The 24804-nt window shown below is 39.8% G+C and overlaps 1 protein-coding gene across 9 annotated transcripts in view; it reads left to right on the top strand.

The window, feature by feature from the left end:
- The window catches only part of INIP (INTS3 and NABP interacting protein), a 36486-nt gene that overhangs the window by 2176 nt on the left and 9506 nt on the right, over nt 1-24804 (top strand). For 3 of the 9 annotated variants that reach the window (XM_003911354.5, XM_031654407.1, XM_021927263.2), the window contains exon 3: nt 22765-22867. The exons of 1 other annotated variant lie outside the window; for it this stretch is intronic. In XM_003911354.5, coding sequence (XP_003911403.1) covers nt 22765-22867 — 103 coding nt within the window. Of the gene's footprint in view, nt 1-15203; nt 15288-18093; nt 18115-19667; nt 19718-22764; nt 22868-24804 lie in introns of those variants that run through there. 5 more of the 9 variants (XM_009188273.4, XM_021927264.2, XM_017949633.3 and 2 more) reach the window with 4 other exon arrangements.

The following is a 24804-nucleotide window of genomic DNA, read 5'->3' as shown; positions in this document are numbered from 1 at the left end:
GTTTTGTTTTGTTTTTGAGATGGAATTTCACTCTTGTTGCCCAGGCTGGAGTGCAATGGTGCGATCTTGGCTTACTGCAACTTTTTTTTTTTTTTTTGATACGGAGTCTCGCTCTGTCGCCCAGGCTGGAGTGCAGTGGCGCGATCTCGGCTCACTGCAAGCTCCGCCTCCCAGTTTCCCGCCATTCTCCTGCCTTAGCCTCCAGAGTAGCTGGGACTACAGGCGCCCGCCACGCCCGGCTAATTTTTTGTATTTTTAGTAGAGACGGGGTTTCACCGTGTTAGCCAGGATGGTCTCGATCTCTTGACCTCGTGATCCGCTCACCTCGGCCTCCCAAAGTGCTGGGATTACAGGCTTGAGCCACTGCGCCTGGCCAGGCTTACTGCAACTTCTGCCTCCCGGGTTCAAGCAATCCTCCTGCCTCAGCCTCCCAAATAACTGGGATTACAGGCACACGTCATCATGCTCGGCTAATTTTGTATTTTTAGTAGAGACGGGGTTTCTCCATGTTGGTCAGGCTGGTCTCGAACTCCCGACCTCAGGTGATCCACCCACCTTGGCCTCCCAAAGTGCTGGGATTACAGGCTTGAGCCACCGTGCCCAGCCCAGGATTTTGTGTTTTAAGCTAAGTGTTATTACAAAAGTCAAAAAGTTAAAAAAATTTAAAGGTTTAGAAAATAAAGTTACAGTAAGCTAAGGTTAATAATGTATTATTGGAGAAGGAAAAATTTAATAAATGTAGTGGAGCCTAAGTATACAGTGGTATACAGTAACGTCCTAGATTTTTACATTCACTCACCACTCACTTACTGACTCACCCAGAGTGACTTCAGTTCTGAAAGCTTATGCACGGTAAATGCCCTGTACAGGTATACCATCTTTTATCTTTTAAACTGTGTGTGTGTGTGTGTGTGTATATGTGTATGTGTATGTGTGTGTTTTAAGATCTCGATTGTCTTTATTTGTGATTCTAGAATCAGGCAACACTTCATTTCATAAAATAGAATAAGTGTTCCCTAAGCCATATTTTTACTCTACCTTTTCTATGTTTAGATGCACAAATATTTAGCATTGTATTACAGTTACCTACACTATTCAGTACAGTAACATGCTGTACACGTTTGTAGCCTTAGAGCAACAGACTGTACCATACAGCCTAGGTGTGTAGTAGGCTATACCATCTGGGTTTGTGTAAGTACACTGATGTTTGCACAACACAAAATCACCTGACAATGAGTTTCTCAGAATGTATCCCTGTTGTTAAGCAACATATGATGGTAGATCTGGCATTGGATCAGATATACAACATCCTTTATATTATTAATCCTATATTTTAATCTATGTTAAGATTATTTACATTGAAATTGTATTCCCATTATTCACCTTATGGCCTCTTCTGACATCTACATTCGCTTGCTCTTTTACTTGAAATCAGAACCACTGTTAAAGAAGTTTTATTGTCATCATGCATTATCCGTGCCTTTATCTTCATTGCTGTAAAAACTTTTGTACACATTTCACCTGTGTTAAGATAGCTCCAAAACAAATCAAGTCAGACACATTTGCTGCTATCAAGGAGTTTTTATTTTAAAATGTTTATAAAAGTAAAATTTACTCTCTATAAAGTATTGAATCTCATTTGGCAAGCAGTTAACTGCTTAACTACTGGAAGGACGCCTCTATTTCTGTTCTGTGTCAAGTCTGAAGTCCTGTTTGACTCTATGTATATTTGACCTATCTTCATATTTTTAAATTACTCATCTCTGTTCTGACTTTTTAAATCTTAGTTTTGTCTTAAACTTATGAACTCTTAAAAGTATATACTCCTTTTGGTTAGGAGACCAAGACCATCCTGGCTAACACGGTGAAACCCCGTCTCTACTAAAAATACAAAAAATTAGCTGGGCATGGTGGCGGGTGCCTGTAGTCCCAGCTACTCGGGAGGCTGAGGCAGGAGAATGGCGTGAACCCGGGAGGCGAAGCTTGCGGTGAACCGAGATTGTGCCACTGCACTCCAGCCTGGGCAACAGAGCGAGACTCCATCTAAAAGTGTATACTCCTTTGGTCCAGCTTCTTTCATTCACCATACCGTCTGTGAGATTCATCTGTATTGTCATATTTTGCATGGATCAGTAGTTCGTTCCTTGTTATTGTGGAGTAGTATTCCATTGTATGACTATATCACATTTTGTTTATTCATTCTTCTGTTTGTGAGCTTTGGGGTTTTCTCAGTTTTGGCTGTTGTGAATAAAGCTGCTATGAGCATTTAAAGTCTCTTTTGCAGATACTTTTTTTTTTTTTTTTTTTGAGATGGAGTTTTGCTCTTGTTGCCCAAGCTGGAGTGCAAAATAGCATGATCTCGGCTCACTGCAACCTCCGTCTCCCGGGTTCAAGCAATTCTCCTGCCTCAGCCTCCCGAGTAGCTGAGATTACAGGCACGTGCCACTATGCCCGGCTAATTTTTTGTAGAAACAGGGTTTCACCATGTTAGCCAGGCTGGTCTCGAACTCCTGACCTCAGGTGATCCGTCTGCCTCGGCCTTCCAAAATGCTGGGAATTACAGGCGTGAGCCACTGCACCTGGCCTCAGATACTTTTTTTTTTAAGAGACAGGGTCTTGTTCTGTCACCCAGGCTGGAGCTCTGAGGTGGATGATAGCTCACTGCAGCCTCAAACTCCTGGGCTCAAGCAATCCTCCTGCCTCTACCTTTCAAAGTGCTGGGACTGCATGCGTGCATCACCATGCCTGGCTAATTTTTTTATTTTTTGTAGAGAGAGGGTCTTGCTTTGTTGCCTGGGCTGTTCTTGAACTCCTGGCCTCAAGAAATCCTCCCACCTTGGCCTCCCATAATGTTGGGATTACAGGCATGAGCCACCATGCTGGGCCACTTGTACCATTTTATTATTTTAATATACGTGCTGCCGAAGTGAGCTCTCTACTGTTTTATATTCTCTCTAGCAATATGTGAATGTTCTGGTTGATTCACATTTACTTTTGTCAGTCTTTAATTTTAGACATTCTAGAACATATGAAGTGACATCTCATTGTAGTATTAAAATGCATTTCCTTGATGACAAATGCTGAGCACTTTCTTTGTACTTATTGGCCATTGTGAATCTTCCTTTACGAAGTGTTTGTTCACATCTTTTACTTATTTTCTAAAAATCGGCTTATTTCTTTTCTTAGCAAGTTGTTTTGTTTTCATTTTTCAGTCTGGATACAAATCCTTTGTTGGATATGTTTTGCACATATTTCCTCCCAGTCTTGCTTGCCTTTTCATTTTCTTAATGAGCTTTGGGGTTGTCTTATGGTGTTGTTCTTATCCTGTATGTCATGTGTTATTTTTCTCTGGCTGCTTTTAGGATTTTCTCTTTGTATTTCAGTGGTCTGACTATGGTATGCCTAGAGATGGTTTTCTTGTTTGGGGTTTGTTGAGCTTTTTGGATCTGTAGGTTGATGTCTTTCACTAAATGTGGGATGTTTCTATCCATTATTCAAGTACTCCAAGGCTCTGCTTATTTTTCCTCAATATTTTTTTTTCTGTTTTTCAGATTGGATAATTTCTAATGCTCTAACTTTAATAACTGTTCTGCCATCTCCAATCTGCTGTTAATTGAACATTTTGTTTCAATTTACTTTTTAGTTCTAGAATTTCCATTTGATTATTTTCCATAGTTCATATTTCTTTGCTGAAATACCCCTTTTATTTATTGTGTCTTTTTCACTTGAGTCCTTGAACATATTTATAATGGCTGATTTTAAATCCTTGACTGATAATTATATCATTGGGGTTATCTTGGAGTTGGTTTCTGTTGACAGCATTTCGGTGCATATGTGTCATGTTTTCCTTTTTCTTCCTATAACTTGTGATTTGTTATTGGGTACTGGACATTGTGGAAACTCTGGATTCTGTTATATTCTTCTGAAATGTGAATTTTGTTCTAGCAGACAGCTTGACTCAACTCAGACTCGACTCCAAAATCTTGTCTCTCTTGTGTTGGGCAGCAGCTGAAATCTTGCAGTGTTTTTCAGCTTCCACCATCTGCTTTATTGATGGGCTGCCTGGGATCTCCCCTGGGTATGTGTAGTTCAGCAGTGAGAGAAAACTTTGAGTGGATTTTATATGCATGAATTGGGCTTTATTCCTTCTGCCTTTCCCTCAAGCCTTGCCCCTAATTTTTTGGCTATTCTGTCAGCCCTGAACTTGAGTTCTCCTCTGACACCTCAAGCTAGTAAGGTGAGGCTAACCAAGCTGTTAGTGGATTAGGGAGTGCTTCAGGCAAAAGGCCACAAGTTCCCAAATCTCACCAGTTGCAGTTTCTGCCTGATATTAGTCAGACTCCAGTGCCTTTAAATAGTGAATTTTTAATATTTTAGTATTATATTTGTGGCAGGATTAGCCCAACCAGACTACTCTGCCAGTTGAAAGCTTGCTGATTCTGTTTTAGTTTATTAATTATATTTAGGACAAACTAAAGGTTACATGAGTTTCATAGAATTATAGTATTGTAAAAATCAAGTTGTGGTGACAGCTTAAACCAGCTAATACCATTCTGTTCTCCTCTCACATAGCCATGTGTGATTTGTGTGCTCTGTGGACTAATCATAGGTCCACATTCCCTTGTGGTTGTTGACCTCTTTATTTTTCCATTAAATTATAAGGGCCCATATTAAAAATAACTTAATTTGAGCTCAGATGAAAACTAAGAGAAGTCTATTTTGGAAAGATAATACGCTGCTAAAAACCACACAATGCACTCCAAATGAAAATAGATTTTAAATTATCCCACTATTAGCACAAATCATTGAGATTTACAACATGCTGGTTACTTTTTTTGTAGTTGTAGTAAAAATGCAATCATTTTTAGTATTACCTTTGACTGATCCATAGTCAGGTCCACTATGAAACATCCCCTAATCTAAATAGAAATGAATTTAGCCTTTGGCTTCCGTTGCTCCTTTGTCAGGGATTTTTGTTGGTGTCATGGAACTGCTGCTACTAGGAACCAGCAGAGGGAGTCCACATCGTGTTCTAGAGACTCCCAGACTCCAGTGAAATTTTTAAATTCTTATTTATTCAGATCTATTGTATTTTTTTCCTCTCTGTCTTTTTAATTTTTTTTAAGAGGCAGGGTCTTGCTTTGTTGCCTAGGCTGGAGTACAGTGGTGTGATTGTAGCTCCCTGCAGCCTCCAACTCCTTAGCTCAGCATCCCAAGTAGCTGAGACTATAGGCACATGCTACCACGCCTGGCTAATATTTTTTCCTTTTTTTTTTCCTGTAGAAACAGGGTCTCGCTTTGTTGCCCCAGCTGGTCTTGAACTCCTGAACTCCTGTTCTCAAGCAGTTCTCCCACCTTGGCTTCCCAAAGCATTGGAATTGCAAGTGTGAGCCACCGTGCCTGGCTGTATTTTACTTTCTGTAGTAAATAATTTCTGTACTGTTTGTATGTATAAGAATTACTTAATAGGGAGATTTATGCCAAGGGCTGTAATTACCTTAAAATGACAACTGAAAGAACCATGATTTTAAAAAAATCTTTATGTGTTGTAATTTATTAATGTAAATAAATATATTTTACTTATTTTGTCTGGTGTAGAGAACAATTCCATTGTTTTGGGGACTAAGCCCTCTTTCAGATCTAGCAGTCTTTCATGTCGTCATAGTAATCAGGACTGCTAAATTTCATATGCTCTTGACAGTCACTGCCGTCCCATGTTCTTCATACTGTCCAATGTAGTGTGGAACATCTGGTAGGCTTTCAATCATGAGAATTTTAGTATGCAGAGGCAGACTGTCAACCTGGAGTTTGGACAAGATACCAAAAGCAGCAGAGTCTTTCATTATTGGTAAATGTCAAGGTCCTGTGATGATGTGGTGGCATCGGATTGGTTCAGCCTGATTTCAGAGAGACCTGGTGAAATACTGAGTAAGGAACATGAATTCTTTTGTTTGATTTTTTCAATTTTACAGATACCTGAAAATGCTTATAGTAGTAACCATAAGATCTGCAGATCAGGTAGTAGGAACTATTGCTTTTGGGCCAGTCCAGGTGCTCTCAGCTGTGATTTCAGCATGCTGCATAGGCATGGAATTGCAAGGCTCCTGGGAAGTGTCTTGTTTGACCTCAGACCCAAGTACAAGTCTTCACCTAAACCATGGATGGTCCAGAAGGAAAGCAAGTTTATTCTTCAGGTTTATACTAAAGTATGCTCCTTCTCAATTAAGAGTTTGTCCCAGTGATGCATAAAAAGCATCTGAAAATTCTTGTATTTGTACCTTTTTAAAGATGAGAGTATGGATACAAAGACACAATTTGGAGTAGGTTTCTAAAGGCTAAATTTCTTTTTGTTGCATTTTAATTGCTACGGCAAAGAGAATAAATTAGATTTCTGATGCTAGGCCTGACCTGTAGGCTCCAGATTGAAATTGTAACTGGAAAGAATATTATGTAAAGTAATCTGAGACTGTATAGTTAGGAGAGAGTATGGGATCCCCACGTGCACTCAGAGTTGCCTGGGAGTCTGAAATGTGAATGTAATTAGAAAGCTGCATGCTAACTAGTTGTGGCCTATCTAGTGAGAAAACTGTTCACTGATAGAGAATTGTCGATATGGGATGACAGGAATCTAGTGATGTTAACCTAACGACTAGGGAGAAAGAATGCTAGATAATAATAACAATAATAGTGTGTATTTATTACACAACTACCATGTGGCAGGCAGTGTTCTAGGACTTTTACTTACATTTTTCTGTATTTCCTGTAACCACCCTTTAAAGCTGTTACTGTTATCTCCATTGGTCCTGAGGCATGGTGAGGTAATTTTCCCAATATTCAATAGCAAGCGGTAGTGCTGAGATGAGAACCCAAGTTGATTCCAAGTCCCAAGTTCCTTGTTCATTCTATTTTCCCATACTGCCCTTCAGTAGGGGGAATTACAACATTCTGATGATAGCACTGATAGGAAACCACTGGGAGCTCGAGACAAGGGGCAAAAGACCTCTTCTTAATCTTTATTGGGATTAATCTAATCTTCTACATTGGTTGTTAAGCAGAAAATCCTTTAAGTGAAAAGGGCCTGTGAGTTTATATGAGAGAAGAAAAGAAAAATGAGTGGGGAAGAAAGGTTGATTCAAGCAGAAGATACATCATCATCTTACAAACCTCAATGGGTAGAAAAAGTGGCAGTAGTTTTAAGAGGAGTAAGTCCTTAGGTCTAGGTGAAAGAGAACACGAACACAGACAAATCACCTGAGCAGACATTAGGGCTTCATTCCTTTTCTTTGTTACGTATTTTTGGTAAACTCTGAAAGGTGGCTTATGATTTAGTAATTTTTTAATCTTGCAAGATATAGGAAACGTTCGTCATTAACTAGATTTAGGACAGAGCAAGAAAATGGATTCTTGGCCGGGCGCGGTGGCTCAAGCCTGTAATCCCAGCACTTTGGGAGGCCGAGACGGGCGGATCACGAGGTCAGGAGATCGAGACCATCCTGGCTAACACGGTGAAACCCCGTCTCTACTAAGAAATACAAAAAACTAGCCGGGCGAGGTGGTGGGCGCCTGTAGTCCCAGCTACTCGGGAGGCTGAGGCCGGAGAATGGCGTGAACCCGGGAGGCGGAGCTTGCAGTGAGCTGAGATCCGGCCACTGCACTCCAGCCTGGGCTACAGAGCAAGACTCCGTCTCAAAAAAAAAGACAAAAAAAAAAAAGAAAATGGTTTCTTTCCTGAATTCCTTTTAAAGCCCTGTCTCTAAAAAAAAATTAATAAAAAAAATTAGCTGGGCATGGGGCTGAGGTGGGAGGATCGCTTGAGTATGGGAGGTTGAGGCTTCTGTGAGCCCTGATCATACCACTGCACTCTAGCCTGCACAACAGAGTGAGACCCTGTCTCAAAAATAAATACATAAATAAAAGAAGAAATGCAGCCTTGGCAACACCTTGATTTTAGCCCAGTGAGACCTCTGACCTATAGATCCGTAAGACAATAGATTTGTGTCATTTTAAGCCACGAATTTTGGGTAATTTATTATAGCAACCATAGAAAACCAATGCATATTTAACTGCAAGAACCAAAAAAATCGAGGACCCCTCCATGACACCTTCTTCCTCATTCCTTCATAGTCAATCCATCACTCTCCTCCTGATTTAACTTCCTAAATAGCTATTGGATCTGTTTGTATCTCTGCATTTCCATCCACTAATAACTTTTATTTTCTCTAGCTCTTTCTACTGTGATAGTTTCCTATTTTCTCTTGTCTGTTCTTGACATTGCAGTTAGAGTGATCTCTTTAAAGGAGGAAAGGTTATTTTGTTCCTCACCCCTAATTTTATGCCTTAGATTTCAGTTCAAGCATCACCTCCTTTGAAAGCCTTCTCTGACGCTGCTCCCCCAACTTACATGCTAGGTTAAGTTTATTTAGCATTCATTCCTACAATAATGATTGTTATAAATGCTCATCAAATGGTTTCTTTATTTCAGACTACTCATGTTAGATTTTAATGACACATTCATTCATGTGATTATTTGATTGATCTGTGTTCACCGGACAGTTTGAAAACCATGAGAGCTAGAATCATGTCAAGTTTTGCCTTATCATTGCATCCTTAGAACCTAACTTTGTGCCTGTGTGTGATAGTGTGAAAGACTGCTCGATCTGAAAGAGGGCTTAGTCCACAACACAATAAATATTTGTTGAATCAATAAAATAACTGAAAACATGTTAAACTAATAGTGCCACAGTGACATTCCTCTAATACTAAACATAGGTGTCTCAGGTATGGTACTTTAATGTACTATACAGTTGTGAAGAGTCTATAGCTTGTAGGATAACCACTCGACAGGATTTAAGTAATCTTTTAAAAATTATTGTTATGAAAGTGTAGTAGATTGTCCGTAACTATATAATCAAAATAATTTTCACTTTTAGCTTGAGATTTTTTTACAATAAGAAGAATTTCAGTTAGTCTTCGTTTAAGTGTGATAGAGCTGTTAAAGGAAAATGATTATCAGCTCTTAGATTTTAAATGCAATCTGATGTAATGCTAGTTACTTGAGAGTGTTTTTAGTGACAAAGAAATGTGCGGGAGGAAAAAAAAGAAATGTGTGGGAGTCAAAATGTTTCCATGAATGAATGAGAAAATGAGAACATACGTGATTGTGAATGGAGATAGTGTTATAGTTCCAAAAGTGGAAATGTTTTTTCAAACAAAAGCCAGGCAACAGAGCGAGACCCTGTCTCTTAAAAAAAAAAAGTTTGAAACAGATTTTTAAATTTGTTTTTAAAAAAGATTAGTTATAAAGGGATATTAAATAATTCCAGCCAATTACTTAGAAACATAGCTTGGTTAAAAAAAAAAAAAAAAGAGGCCGGGCACGGTGGCTCACGCTTGTAATCCCAGCACTTTGGGAGGCCGAGGTGGGCGGATCACCTGAGGTCGGGAGTTCGAGACCGGCCTGACCAACATGGAGAAATACTGTCTCTACTAAAAATACAAAATTAGCCAGGCATGGTGGCTAATGTGTAATCATGGTGGCATGATTATGCGTGCCCTACTTGGGAGTCTGAGGCAGGAGAATCGCTTGAACCTGGGAGGTGGAGGTTGTGGTGAGCCGAGATCACGTCACTGCACTCCAGCCTGGGTGACGTGAGTGAAACTCCATCTCAAAAAAAAATAAAAGAAAAAAAATAAATAAATAGTTTCTGCTAGGTTTGGTGTAATCCTGGTACTTTGGGAGGCTGGGGTGGAAGGATCACTTGAGCCCATCAAGACCAGCCTGGGCAACACAGCAAGAACCCTGTTTCTATACTATTTTTAAAAATTAAAGTAATAGTTCTTACCATACATGAGATAATATATTAAACATCTTTGTGCTTCTGAGACTGAAAAGAGATGCATTGAATTATATCAGGAGACTATATAGGTTAAAAAGAAACCCTCATGTAGTGAGTATAACATTGTTAAAAGTTATATATTGATGCCCTAGTTAGAGTAAGTTTGAACCCTGAAATTAACAGAATCTTACCATAGAAAATTGCCGGCTGGGTGTGGTGGCTCATGCCTGCAATCCCACTACTTTGAGAGTCTGAGGCAGGAGGATTGCTTGAGGCCAGGAGTTTGAGATGAGCCTGGGCAACGTAGTGAGACCCTGTCTCTACAAAAAATTGAAAAAAAAAAAAATTAGCCAGGTGTGCTAGTGCACACATATAGTCTTAGCTGCTTTGGAGGCTGAGGCAGGAGGATCACTTGAGCCCAGGAATTTGAGGCTTCAGTGAGCTCTATTTTTAGTTTTTTGAGGAACCTCCAAACTGTTCTCCATGGTGGTTGTACTAATTTACATTCCCACTAACAGTTTACAAGGGTTCCCTTTTCTCCACATCCTTGCCAATGTTTGTTATTGCCTGACCTTTGGATAAAAGCCATTTTGACTGAGGTGAGATGATATCTCACTGTAGTTTTGATTTGCATTTCTCTGATGATCAATGGTGTTGAGCACCTTTTCATATTGCACTATTTCTTGAACAGGTCTCTATCTCACTGCCTGTCTCCGATCCTGGATTGACTTTTCCCTGCGGCAGGTCTCTTTTACCCTGTAATCTATTCTCTGTTACCACCAGAGGGTGTTCGAAACCGTGCCAAGACTGATCTCTGCCTCGTCCTTTTCTAAATACTCTCAGTAGCTCCTCATTGCCTATTTGATGAAACTAAGAATCTACATGTAATACAAGGTCCCTAAATATCTGACTGCTTCTTAACCTTCCCAGCTGCTTCTTTCACTGCTTTTTCCACACATAATTTGTGCTAGAGTCACTTGTATTTATTTGCCAATTCCCAAGCATTCCGTTCCATTTCATTCTTTAATGTCTGAAGAGATTTGGGGCATGGAGAAAATACTCATCACTGCTCATAATTTAATACTCAGTTTAATAAACCTACTTATCTAATACACTAAAGTTCTAAAATAAAATTTTTTAAAACATTTAGGTGTGGTGGCTTACGTGTGTAATTCCAGCACTTTGGGAGGCCAAAGTGGGAGAATCACTTCAGCCCAGGAGTTTGAGACCAGCATGGGCAACACAGGGGGACCCCATTTGTACAGAAGCTTTTAAAAATTAGCCAGGTGTGGTGGCACATGCCTGTGGTCCCAACTACTTGGGAGGCTGAGGTGGGAGGATGCCTTGAGCCAGGGAGGTCAAGGCTGCAGTGAGCCTTGATTATGCCACCTGCACTCCAGCCTGGGCAATAGAACAAGACCTTGTTTCAAAAAACATTTTTAAAAAACATTTAGACATTGTTTACAAGCTTAGTTAAATTATGTTTAATAACAGTTTAAATTACAATTATAATTAATTATAGTGTCTGTTAAACTTCACTTTATATAGTGGTCAAAAATTTACCTAAAATTAAATGTATTTTAAAATACTAACCTGTTGGTTTAATTTATACATTCTATACTTGTTTTTTCTTTTCTTTTCTTTTCTTTTTTTTTTTTTTTTGAGACAGGGTCTCGCTCTGTTGCCCAGGGTGGAATGCAATGGCACAAGCATGGCTCACTGCAGCTTTGACCTCCCAGGTTCAAGCCATCCTCCTGCCTAAGCCTCCTGAGTAACTGACACCACAAGTGTGCACTACATCCAGCTGATTTTTCTTATTTTTAGTAGAAACGAGGTCTCACTATGTTGCCCAGGCTGGTCTTGAATTCCTGGGCTCAAGTGAACCTCCTGCCTTGGCTTCCCAAAGTGCTGGGATTACAGGCATGAACCACTGCACTCGGCTGATATACTTGCATTTTTATATTTCCCTAGAGTTATAATACTCTTCCAGATTTCTATTTCTATACTTTTCCAGAATTATAGTAATTTTCTATACCTTTGTAGGTTACAGTAATCTTACCACTACCAAAACAAAGCAAAATTTCAAATTACTGAGAGTTCAGAGTTGTTGATGGATTTGATTCTTAATTAAAACACAAGGTTTGGTTATGCCTAACGCTTATCCAAAGGCTGTGCTGATGGGAACCTAAAGTTGTGTTGGTGTGCATTAGTTCCCCTCTATAATTGAATGTTACCTGCTCAGGGGGATTTTTTTTTTAAGTTCGTGCCTTTCTCCTAGACTGTTAGTTTCTTGCAACCTAGAGTTATTCCAGGAATTGAAATATTCTTTATTTTGTGTGTGATCAGTGTTTCATAGCTCAGTGTTCTGTTGTCATTATAACTTGCCCTTTTCTGGCAGCAGTAGTGCCAGGAATTATAGATGTCTCCTCTCCTGAGCGATCAGGGATGAGTTACGTACTGTGAGCTCTCTAGGATATTGGACTAATTCACCCTTTTAGAACTCACAATGTCTACTCGGGCATTGTGTGTGATTATAGGCACTCATCAGCCACTGCGTCTCCTTTAAAAATACATCCTACTGTATGTGTTCGGGCCTGTGCTGATCTGAATTTCTTGTTGTTGGTACATGACCTGCTTTTTTTGGAACTGTTTGGCTTAGTCACACATAATTCCTTGCATCCACCCTACCCTCCTTGTACTGAAACAAAAAAGTACACGGCTATACTTCATAAATAGACATATACTTAACAGGAGAAACAAAACACCTAAGTGTTAACACCAACCTAGTTATTAATATAATAAGACACTGGATACCCTATTATTTTCACCTTTCTTTGCAACTATCATGTATCTTAGCTTTCCCTTTTGCATCTCATTATGAATTCATGGCTTATCACAGACTTAATTTATTCCATTTAGCTGTAATTATTATTCTCTTTTTAATGTTCAAATTGTGACAGCCTGGCTAACCTCAAATTGACTTTTTTGTCCTTTTATCGCTTACCTTGGACCTTTTTAAAAAATTCTTCTCGGCCGGGCACAGTGGCTCACGCCTGTAATCCCAGCATTTGGGAGGCTGAGGTGGAAGGATTGCTTGAGACCAGGAGTTCAGGATCAGTCTGGGCAACACAGACTTTGTCTCTACAAAAAATAAAAAATTTAGCTAGGAGCATGACTGGTGGTGCCTACATGTAGTCCTAGGTACTTTGGAGGCTGAGTGGGAAGATGGGTTGGGCCCCAAAGTTTGAGGCTGCAATAAGCCATGATCCCACCACTGCACTCAAGCTCTGGGTGACAGAGCAAAACTTCATCTCTAAGAACAAAAAATAAATAGATACATAAAAATGTTAAAGTCTTCTTGCTTTCTGACAAGATAGTCCAATCCCATTTTGATATTTTTTTCTGCCCTAAGACATTGAACTAGTATTCTCCCTAAAACTCTGTTTTTTTTTGTTGTTGTTGTTGTTGTTGTTTTGTTTTGTTTTGTTTTGTTTTTATAGAGACAGGGTCTCACTGTGTTGCCCAGGCTGGTCTCAAACTCCTGGCCTCAAATGATCCTCCCACTTCGGCCTCCCAAAGTGCTGGTATTACATGTGTGAGCCACTGTGCCTGACCTCTGGTTCCTTCTTAATGGAGAATAGTATTAGAGACCAAAATCTGTTCAACATGGAGTTGAGGATAAGGAGGGAGGCATTTTTACTGGCCGTTGTAGTGACAGAGCAGGAGACCATGTTTCTTTTAGGGCATATGTTAATAATGGCAGTCCAATTTAACATTACTAGATCTTTTTCCGTCTTACCATTTTTCTTTATTATAAGGTTGCATTGACCATGACCACTATCATATTGGCATATAACTTTCTGTGTGAAGATCCCTCTGCCAGGAATGCTTCCTCTCACCCCTTTTCACTAGTTGGCAAAGTTCTTGCCAAGTAAAATGAGAGGAGGAGGGAGTAGAATGAATTTCATTTAAAGCTCAACCTAGTTCAGAAATGTTAAACAAAACCAGAACAATTGAATATTCTTCTGATATCTTCCAGTATTTTTATTGAATTCGTTTTCTTCCACTTAAAAAAAAAAAAACAAAACAATATCGAATCAAGCTATCCTGTCAGCTTGGTGTTATATTTGAAAATCATTTGTCAAATTATAGTTACATCATACTCTCAGCATTTATAAATTTTTCGTCTGGGGACAGTGGCTCATGCCTGTAATCCCAGCACTTTGGGAGGCCCCGAGCAGAAGGATCACTTGAGGTTAGGAGTTCAAGACTAGCCTGGCCAACATAGTGAAACCCTGTATTTACAAAAAATAAAGAAATTAGCTGGGCATGGTGGCATGTTCCTCCTGTAGTCCTAGCTACTTGAGAGGCTGAGGTGGGAGGATCGCTTGAGCCCAGGAGGTCAAGGCTACAGTGAGCTGTGATGGTGCTACTGCACTCCAGCCTGGGTGAAGGAGCAAGACCCTCCCTCTAAAACTAACTAAATGGATAAATAATTTTTTAGTACTTCTAAAAATTACTCTTCAAATTTCATAGTATTAAATTTTAAAGTGTTTTTAAAATTCGCAGCCAGGCGCAATGGCTCATGCCTGTAATCCCAGCACTTTGGGAGGCTGAGGTGGACAGATCACGAGGTCAAGAGATCAAGACCACCCTGGCCAACATGTTGAAACCCTGTCTCTACTAAAAATACAAAAATTAGCTGGGCGTGGTGGCACGTGCCTGTAGTCCCAGCTAATTGGGAGGCTGAGGCAGGAGAATCACTTGAACCTGGGATGCAGAAGTTGCAGTAAGCCAAGATCATGCCACTGCACTCCAGCCTGGTGACAGAGCAAGACTCCATCTTGAGCACAACTGATGAACATTATCAATCAGATTATCTTTATATAGGCTTTTTAATGCTTTTTTCATTGTTGACTGTACTTCATATAATTTTTATGTATGTATAATTACAGTGACCCCAAAATATTTTTGTGTGAACAAGTTAATTTTGAGGGAAATTGAGACTGCTGTAAACAACAGATCAGGATTTTCCAATATGGCCATTTATTTTGCTCATGACAAAATTTAGACATTATCAGATTTTAAAAATTGCTTTTCAAGACTATGTGTGCTTTTCAAGAATTTTGTGTGTGTGTGTGTGTGTGTGTGTATGTATATATATATATTTTTTTTTTGAGACAGTTTCACTCTGTTGCCCAGGCTGTAGTGCAGTGGCACAGTCCAGTCATGGCTAACTGCAGCCTTGAACTCCTAGGTTCAAGGAATCCTGCTGCCTCATCCTCCCAAGTAGTTGGGACTGTAGGCACACACCATCATGCCCTGCTAAATTCAAAAAATAATTTTTTTTTTTTTTTTTTTATACAGACAAGGTCTCGCTGTGTTGCCCAGGCTGATCTTGAACTCCTGGCCTTAGGTGATCCTCCTGCCTCATCTTCCCAAAGCACAAATGTGAGCCACCTGGCCCTATTTTATATTTATAGTATCTCTAAATCGCTAAAAAGATGGAACCACATGATTATCTTCTAAGAATGTAGTAGCCTCCACTGAGAAAGAACAAGTCTTGTGCTATAGTTGACAATAAGCATGTGCAATTTGTATATACAAATGGGAGAGTACCAATTTCCCTTGGAAAACATTCTTCACTTTACAAAGAACTCACCTTTGGATTCCTCTAAATGACACGTTCCAGTATACTTAAACATGTCTTTCCATAATTATCTTACCTTAATTCATATTACATAACTTTTAGGGAAATGTCTGTTGTATAAAATCAATAATACCTGTGTTTTACATCTTTCCATTTGATTATTATAAGAGCATGATTTGTTTGCTTATTTGGATAACAGGCTCACTATGAGGTAGTAAATAGAGCAATATATGAGAACAACATAACTCTCCTTAGTGGACTGCTTTTATTTTTATTTTTATTTTTCGAGGCAGAGTTTCGCTTTGTTGCCCAGGCTGGAGTGCAGTGGCACGATCTCAGCTCACTGCAACCTCTACCTCCCAGTTCAAGCAATTCTTGTGTCTCAGCCTCCTAAGTAGCTGGGATTACAGGTGCCTGCTACCACGCCTGGCTGATTTTTTGTGTTTTAGCAGAGATGGGGTTTCATCATGTTGCCCAGGCTGGTCTCGAACTTGTGAGCTCAGGCAGTCTGCCCATCTCAGCCTCGGAAAGTGCTAGGATTACGGGCATGAGCCACCGTTCCTGGCCAGTGGGCTGCTTTTATAACCAGGTTAATATATAGTTGATTAACAGTCAAAGGAAATTACAGGTATATATGTTTTTTGTTTTTTCTTTTAGAGACAGGGTCTCTCTTTTTCGCCTACGTTGGAATGCAGTGGTGCAAAAATAGCTCACTGCATAGCTCACCGCTCCTGGCCAGGAACTATATTAATGTTAGTTTAGAGCCCATAGTTACAGATTTTCACCTTTGATTTCCACGGAAACAGGGAGGTTACTATACCTACCTATGCTCTGATTGTCAGACATGCATGAAGTTTTTAAAAGCGAGGCTCTTCCTTTTTGACCAAGCCAATCAAGACATATAAGTATGTAATTTTTTAAAAAGTTGATGAATCATATAAAATTGTTTTTGTAGGTAGAAAATCATCAAATACAGGCAGTTTTAACTTAATGCATAAAAATTATAGTAGTTATTATGTTTATATAATATCCTTTATTATATAAACGTGAGTTGAGACTTATGGTTTATGATGGGCACTGTCATTAGAGAGAGGTCTCTGCATCTATAAGGAGGTTTTTTAATAGTTGGAAGATACTTTATTATGCACTTATTTGTATAATACCTAATTTATAAGTCTTTTTGAAGATTGCCCTGATAAAATGGGAGAGAAATTGTCATTCAGTTGTTTGGGTAGTGGTTGAAGAAAAGATCTAAAGCTGTGGTTTGTGAACTCTACACCATGGCATCCTAGGACCCCATGGAGAAATCCCAGAGGCCTCATGGAAAATTGTTTTGAAAGCAAACACAAAAGTACCTGTATTAGTTGGACACCACATGAAGTAGTTTGAGATAGTTTACAGTTTCAACAGTGCACTCTATTCTTTTCAATGACATCATATCTTTGCAAAGTTAGGTTTTTAGCAATTGCTTTGATAACCAACAAGTACTGTGTGAAAATCAGTGTGGAACAGGGAATGAGGATTGGTGGTGTCTGAACTGATTCTAAGGTTTGAAAAGTGATACAATGCCCAGGCACACATCCATTAGTAAGTAACTGTGGTTATTTAAAAATGAAATTAAATATTTTTTATTTCACATTATGTGCATTATTTTTTTAAACAACTACAAGATGTTAGGACACAAATACTTACTCGGTTGTTTGGACCTGACTATTTACTAAACAGAATGGTTATGTATTTGTTGGCCTGGGGTGTCATGCAAACATTACTGAGATACTAAGGCACACTGTGAATTAAATTCTGGGAACCTCTGGTTTAAAGTAATTAGACTACCCAATCAGAATTCACATAGCTGAGCAAGTCATTGATACCAAGTGGAAAGGTACATTCAACTGAAATTTCTCATGGATAAAGTTTTTAAAGTTGCCACACCATTCTACTTGTTTAGGATTACGTGACAAACATCTGTACAGTAATCCCCCCTTACCCAGGGGGAATATGTTCCAAAAACCCCAGTAGATGCTGAAATCACAGATGGTACTGAATTCTTTATATACTACATTTTTTCCTATACATACACACCTATGATAAAGTTTATAAATTAGACACAGTAAGAGATGAACAACAATAATAATAAAATTAGCAATTATAACAATATACTGCAATAAAGGTTTCGCGAATGTGGTCTTTCTCTCTCTCTCCCCCTCTCTGTCTCTCAGAATATCTTACTGTGCTACCCTGACCTGTTTTTGTGCTGTGGTTGACCACAGGTAGCTGAAACCGCAAATATGGGCTGACTACTATACGTTTTAAATTTAATTCTGATTACTACTAAAGAGAAAGAATCTTTTTTAAAATTTTGTTATTATTTTCTTAGAGACAGGGTCTTGCTCTGTCGCACAGGCCAGAGTGCAGTGGCACATCATAGCTCATTCCATTGAGCCCAAGTGATCCTCCTGCCTCAGCCTCCTGAGTCACCGGGACTACAGGCATGCAGCACCACACCTAATTTAAACAAATTTTTTTTTTTTTTTGAGATAGGGTCTTGCTATGTTGTCCAGGCTGATCTCGAACTCCTGTCCTCAAGTGATCCTCCTGCCTTGACCTGCCAAAGTGCTGAGATTACAGGTGTGAACCACTGAACCTGGCCCATTTTTAAATAAAAATAATAATGCAAATAAGAAATAATTTCCTAAAAGATGTCTTAGGTATTAAAACACCTAGAAATTCAGAAAATCAATGAAAAGAATACTGTAGCCTGGAATTCAAACATTATTGAAGTCTGAAGAACAATTCCCTTCTCTATGTCTGTTTCTGGAGGGAAAGAAGGCTATTATATGAGAGTCACTGTGGTATTCTAAAATATAAGAAAGAGGCAGACCATTTTTCTGCTCCTCAAGATAGTTATCTGACCAGCTTTGTTAAAACTGGGAATCTAAGGATCTCTTAACTCCATTTTAGTTTGAAGAAAGATATTAACATTGAAATACATAGTTGCACACCAAATGGCAGTGGGGTCAAGGCTGGGGTACACTTTTATTTCTGCTCTCAATTTTCCATCCCTGCCAGATAGTTGTTATTTCTGGTTCTAGTTGTTATTTCTGATTCTCTATATCAGTGGACTTGTAATTACATATTGCTTTGCTAATTATGTTTCCTTAACATTATTTTGACAAAGTTTCAGTTATTATTTACATAAGGCACCTTTTACCATCACATTGCCATACACAGGCATAAATATCACAAATATTAAGATAGTTGAGGTTTAGAGAGCAGCAGACATTTGGGGAAAATTATGGAACCTTCATGTGTTGGAGCTGGAAAGAGCCTTTCAGGACTACTTTAATCATTTCTTTTTTTTTTTTTTTGAGACAGTCTCGCTCTGTTACCCAGGCTGAAGTGCAGCGGTGTAATCTCGGCTCGCTGAAACCTCCACCTCTCAGGTTCATGCCATTCTCCTGCCTCAGCCTCCCAAGTAGCTGGAATTACAGGCACCCGCCACCATGCCTGGCTAATGTTTTGTATTTTTAGTAGAGATGGGGTTTCACAGTGTTAGCCAGGATGGTTTCGATCTCCTAACCTCGTGATCCGCCCGCCTTGGCCTCCTAAAGTGCTGGGATTACAGGCGTGAACCACCGTACCTGGCCTACTTTAATCATTTCATTTAACATGAATTAATTTGCCTGTTTTGGGATACTTTGAGCAAACTGTCCTAAGCAAATAACAACTGTTTATGGAAGGATTTCCATAGGTAATGATGTTTTCTTAAGTCTGATATGAGATTGGAAGGAATTTTTCATTGATTGAAACTTTAGTATTTCCTACTTCTGTTCTGTCTCATTTCTTCTTATTGAATCCTAAATTGAGATAGAAGAATACCTTCTTACTGTCCTTTCAGAAATAACCAATTGTGTAAGTAATACATTCTTGGAATTTGATTGTTGTGATACCAAGATATAATAAGAAACACATATTTGGTCATTGACCATGGTTCCTAACATAGAGCTCCTAAAACTCATAATTTCCTGAGTAGTAGGGGTACTAGGAGAATGTTTTGTTCTGATATTTGTTTTTGTTTTGTTTTAAGTGACAGGGTCTTGCTCTGTTAACCAGGCTGGAGTGTTAAAGGCACGATCGTGGCTCACGGCAGCCTCTACTTCATGGGCTCAAGCAATCTTCCTGCCTCAGCCTCCCAAGTAGCTAGACTACAGGCACATGCCACCAAGCCTGGGTAATTTTTAATTTTTTTGTAGAGACAAGGTCTTGCAGAACCATTCTGTTTAGTACATAGTCAGGTCCAAACAACCTAGTAAGTATTTATGTCCTAACATCTTGTTGTTTTAAGTTGCCCAGGCTAGTCTTGAACTCCTGGCCTCAAGCGATCCTCCCACTTTGGCCTCCCAAAATGCTGGGATTATAGCCACCCTGCCTTGCACTGATATTTGTCCTTTAACCCATTTCCTAACACAGAGCTCTGAAGACCTTTGTGATTTCCTGGGTGATGGGAGCATCTTTTGTTCTAATGCGATGACTCTTTATGGGCCCTGGATGGAGGCTGGTTGCCAGGGAAACCAACCCTATAATTTGAGGGTTGGAACTTTCAGACCCACCTACTGACCTCTGGGGAAGGGAGAGGGACTGAGGTTGAGCTGATCACAAATGGCCAATGATTTAATCAACCATGCCTATGTAATGGAGCCTCCATAAAACCCCAAAAGGACAAGGTTCAGGTGAGCTTCTGGATAGCTGAACATGTGAAGGTGCTTGAAAGATGGTGTGCCGGAGAGTATTGAGGCTCCGTGTCCCTTCCCATGTGCCTGGCCCAATGCATCTCTCCATCTGGCTATTCATCTCTAACCTTTGTAATACCCTTTATTAATAAACTAGTGAATGTAAGTAAAGTATTTCCCTGAGTTCTGTAAGCCACTGTAGCAAATTAACCAAATCCAAGGAGTGAGTCATGGGGGCCCCCAGTTTATAGCCAGTCAGAGGCATAGGTGACAACCTACTGCATACTTGCCACTGGCGTCTGAAGTGGCGAGCAGTCTTGTAGAACTGAGCCTCAGCTTGTGGGATCCAACACGATCTCTAGGTAGATAGTGTCAGAACTGAATTACAGGACACTCAGCTGGTGCCCACTGGAGAATTGCTCGGTGTCAGAAGTTTTGTGTTGAATGAGAGTATAGTTTTTTTTTTTTCCCAAAAACTGTTTTTTCCTCTGTCTCTCAAGACTGTATTAAATCTTTCCTTGAGTAGAAGACTTCTCCCGAGACATGCCTGTCTGTAAGACTGGGTGGAGCAGGTCGTGACGTGCAGCATGGAAAGGCCCCGCAGAGCTTCTTCTACCAGAAGATTAAGCTCTAAGAGATCAGGCAGGAAAAGGGGATTGGAGTTAGGATGAGAGTACATGACCAGTACCCTGGAAGGCTTAGAAAACTCTCTTCAGAAAGACCACAATGGGCTGAGCTCAGTTGCTCACACCTGCAATCCTAGCACTTTGTGAGACTGAGGTGGGAGGATCGCTTGAGCCCAGGAGTTCAAGAGCAGCCTGGGCAACATGGTGAAACCTGTCTCTACAAAAAAAAATACAAAAATTAGTAGGGCATGCTGGCTCACACCTGTTGTCTTAGCAACTTGGGAGACTGAGGCAGGAGGAACGCTGGAGCCCAGGAGTTTGAGGCTTCAGTGAGATACGATCACATCACTGCACTCCAGCCTGGGCTACAGAGCAAGACCCTGTCTTGACGTATGTCTTCTTTTTTTTTTCTTTCTTTCTTTTTTTTTTTTTTAATGAATTATCTTATCCAAATAGAGGGAGTCTGCTATTACTAGAGTTTGATGACATAGCATGAGTGGGCAGAGAGGGGAAAATGGGAGATGATAGAAATGAACGTGCCAGAGATATATTTTGCCCAGAATCCTGGCCACAGACAGTATGCTAATGCCTGATTGAAGAACAGATTTAGCTGAAAACACTGCAAAAGGATTATGAATACTCCTCGTACAGCCTACACTATCCCTAGCCAGTCTCTGCTCCTCTCCCAAAGAGAGGAAAAAGTTTGCATCCTACCATCTAATTCTTCCTCTTTATAATCAGTATGAAATTCTTAGAATCCCTCACGTGGGTACCCTTAGGAGTACCTAGGTCTGCTCTGCTTGAAAAATGTGCTTTCTTCCCATATTCATTCTGCTGGCCTCATGATTCCAGTCTCCTGAGCCATCATCGTCCTTATCTTTTTTTTTTTTTCCTGTAGTTCTGTTTTCCAGTCCTTTAATCTTTTTGTTTCTCTAAATTAGGGATCAGAAACTCAAATGCTTACAGATAATGTAAACAAGGTGATAAGGACTGTAATGAGCTGGAGAGTGCCCAGCTAAAGGGGACAACTATTTCTTAGTTCAGGTGAATTGTTGCCATGGGGGCATGCACATCACTTGTTGCCAGATATTGAGATATATTTCAAGAGAAGCTAGAAATCTGAGAAATTAGTGTACAGTTTCTCAATGTTTACATGTTAGTATTTAATTCTGATTTTAAAAACATAGCTAGCTGTTGCTCCTGGACCATAACGTGGCAGCCTCTACCCTATATCTTATGTAAGTTTGAAGCTGAAAATCCAGCCCAGTATAAAGTATTTGATAAAGGCCATATCTCTTTGTATCCTGTCAGTTACACTCCATTTCTTTCTCAGAATTGCTTTCTGGTCAGTTGAAAATTTTTGACATGTTCCCTGAAACATTGTCTATTATATCTGAATGGAAGCAGTTGAGAAAAAGAAATATTTTGATCCGAGTATGTTTACTGTTTTTTCCCCCATGAAAAAGGCATGCATAAAGAGGCTTCAAATAGAGGACAACGAACATCTGCCTTCCCAAAGATTGACTCTGCAGGATAGAGACTGCACAGGCCCCTGCAGCATTTGCGGCCTCAAAGATTTTGTTACAAAGCAAATGCTGTAACTTAATACCTTGGTAGATTAAAATTCTTTAGAACTCAGTCTTAAAAGTCCTCAGCTACACTTTAAATATAATATGATATTACATTCTGCTTAAGTATTCATGAATGATGCTGTTAAAGTTGCTGGGAAGTAGGCAGGAGGGAAGAAGTAACAATTTAGGGAAAGTACTTACTGGTGAATTCATTATCATGTTAGAGAATAGGAATTTTGCTTTCTTGGTTCTAGATGGCTTAGGTTTATAAAAATAGGTCTAAAATGTTTCTTATTATGTTTCTCTCTTTCTCCCCTTTCTCCTATTCCCCTCTTTTTTTTTTTTTTTTAGGTTTTCAAAACAAAAATAGAGTTGCAATCTTGGCAGAACTGGACAAAGAGAAAAGAAAACTACTTATGCAGAACCAGTCTTCAACAAATCATCCTGGAGCTAGGTATTGACACTATAATGTGGTTTTTTGTTGTTTGTTTTTGTTTTTGTTTTTTGAGACGGAGTCTCACCTTGTCCCCTAGGCTGGAGTGCAATGGTGCAATCTTGGCTCACTGCAACCTCCGCCTCCCGGGTTCTAGTGATTCTCCTGCCTCAGCCTCCCAAGTAGCTGGGATTACATGCACCTGCCACCATGCCCAGCTAATTTTTGTATTTTTAGTAGAGATGGGGTTTCACCATGTTGGTCAGGCTGGTCTCGAACTCCTGACCTCAGGTGATCTACCCGCCTCGGTCTCCCAAAGTGCTGGGATTACAGGCATGACCCACTGTGCCTGGCCTATAATGTGGTTTTTATATTCAGTGATACACAAAATTTCTTGGACGAAATAAATTGGCTGGCAATGATTTTTTTCTTTAACACTGCTATCTATTCATTGTGTTTCATTTCTATAGGGGAGGCTAAACTTTACCTGTGCCCAACTTAGTTCTTATTGGGAGGGACCTCTGTAACAAAAGACAGATTAACCAGAGAAAAACAAATTTATGATTGCATGCAGCACACGTCGCAAGGGAGAAACCTTAATGAAAAGTAACTCAAAATCGTGGCTTCGAACTCTACTTATATAGCATCTTCAACAAAGAACAATAAATATGGCACAAATGAAAGGGATTTTAGGTTTCCAGGGGTGGGAAACTGAGAAGGTAAATACATGGAGAAAACAAATGGAGTGAGGCTTGTGGGCAGAGTCCTCTGCTGCTGTCCCTAGGCTAAGAGTCTACAGTTGTCTCCAGTAAAGGAGAAGTTATAGCCTATCTTTAGGCAGAAACTGGGGAGGGGTGAGAGAGAGCTTTTCCTCAGTTTGCTGCTGCCTTTTATTTTTTATTTTTAAGCAACCCTATTAACTGAGCTGCTTCTTAATTGCTTTCAGCTCAAAAATAATTTTATATCAAAGAAGCATATTTTAGGTGACATATTCTGGTTCCCTTCATTTCCTAGTCAGACTCAGACTTAACAATTAAACTATTTAGTTGATTAAATTGTAAACATTCTAACTAGGATATTTAATTTTCCCTATAGCCTTCAGCCTTTTTTTTTTTTTTTTTTTTTTTTTTTTTTTGAGACAGGGTCTTACTCTGTCACCTAGACTGGAGTGTAGTAGCACAATCATAGCTCACTACATCCTTAGTCTCCTGGGCTCAGTGATCCCCCCTGAGTGTCTCACACTACAGGTGCACCCTACCACACCTGGCTAATTTTTTTGTTTTTTAGTAGAGATAAGTGAGGTCTTGTGTTGCCCAGGCTGGTCTCAAACTCCTGGCCTCAAGTGATCTTCCTGCCTCGGCCTCCCAAAGTGCTAGGATTACAAGTGTCAGCCACTGCACTTAGCCCTTATAGCCTTTTTTTTTTTTTTTTAAGAGTTTTGTATGGTTTTTTATTACTGCAATTGCTGCTGGTGGCCAACTTTTTAATCATTCTGCAAAGTAGGTCAAATTTAGGTAGCTTGATGATCTTTATTATAGGTATTCAGTCTCTGTCGTATTTAGTATCTTCCCTCACATCCATTATCGCCAGGCATGGTGGCCAAGCCTGTAATGCCAGCACTTTGGGAGGCTAAGGCGGGCGGATCACTTGAGCCTAGTAGCCCGACAGCAGCTTGGGTAATGTGGCAAGACCTATCTCTACAAAAAATACAAAAAATTAGCTAGGCATGGTGGTGCGTGCCTGTAGTCCCAGCTACCTGGGAGGCTGAGGTGGGAGGATCACCTGAGCCTGGGAGGTTAGGGCTGCAATGAGCTGTGATTGTACCACTGCACTCCAGCCTGGATGATACAGTAAGACTCTGTCTAAAAAAAAAAAAGAAGATCCATTATCCCCTTCAGCCTCCACCCTAACTCTCTTCTGTCTTTCTCTTAAAGCAATTGTCTGTACTCACCTTTACT

This window comes from Papio anubis, chromosome 13 (genome assembly GCF_008728515.1).
Source record: "Papio anubis isolate 15944 chromosome 13, Panubis1.0, whole genome shotgun sequence".
Taxonomy (NCBI): Eukaryota; Metazoa; Chordata; class Mammalia; order Primates; family Cercopithecidae; genus Papio; species Papio anubis.
Note: the sequence above shows the minus strand (reverse complement) of the source record. Positions and strands in the feature narration are given on the sequence as shown.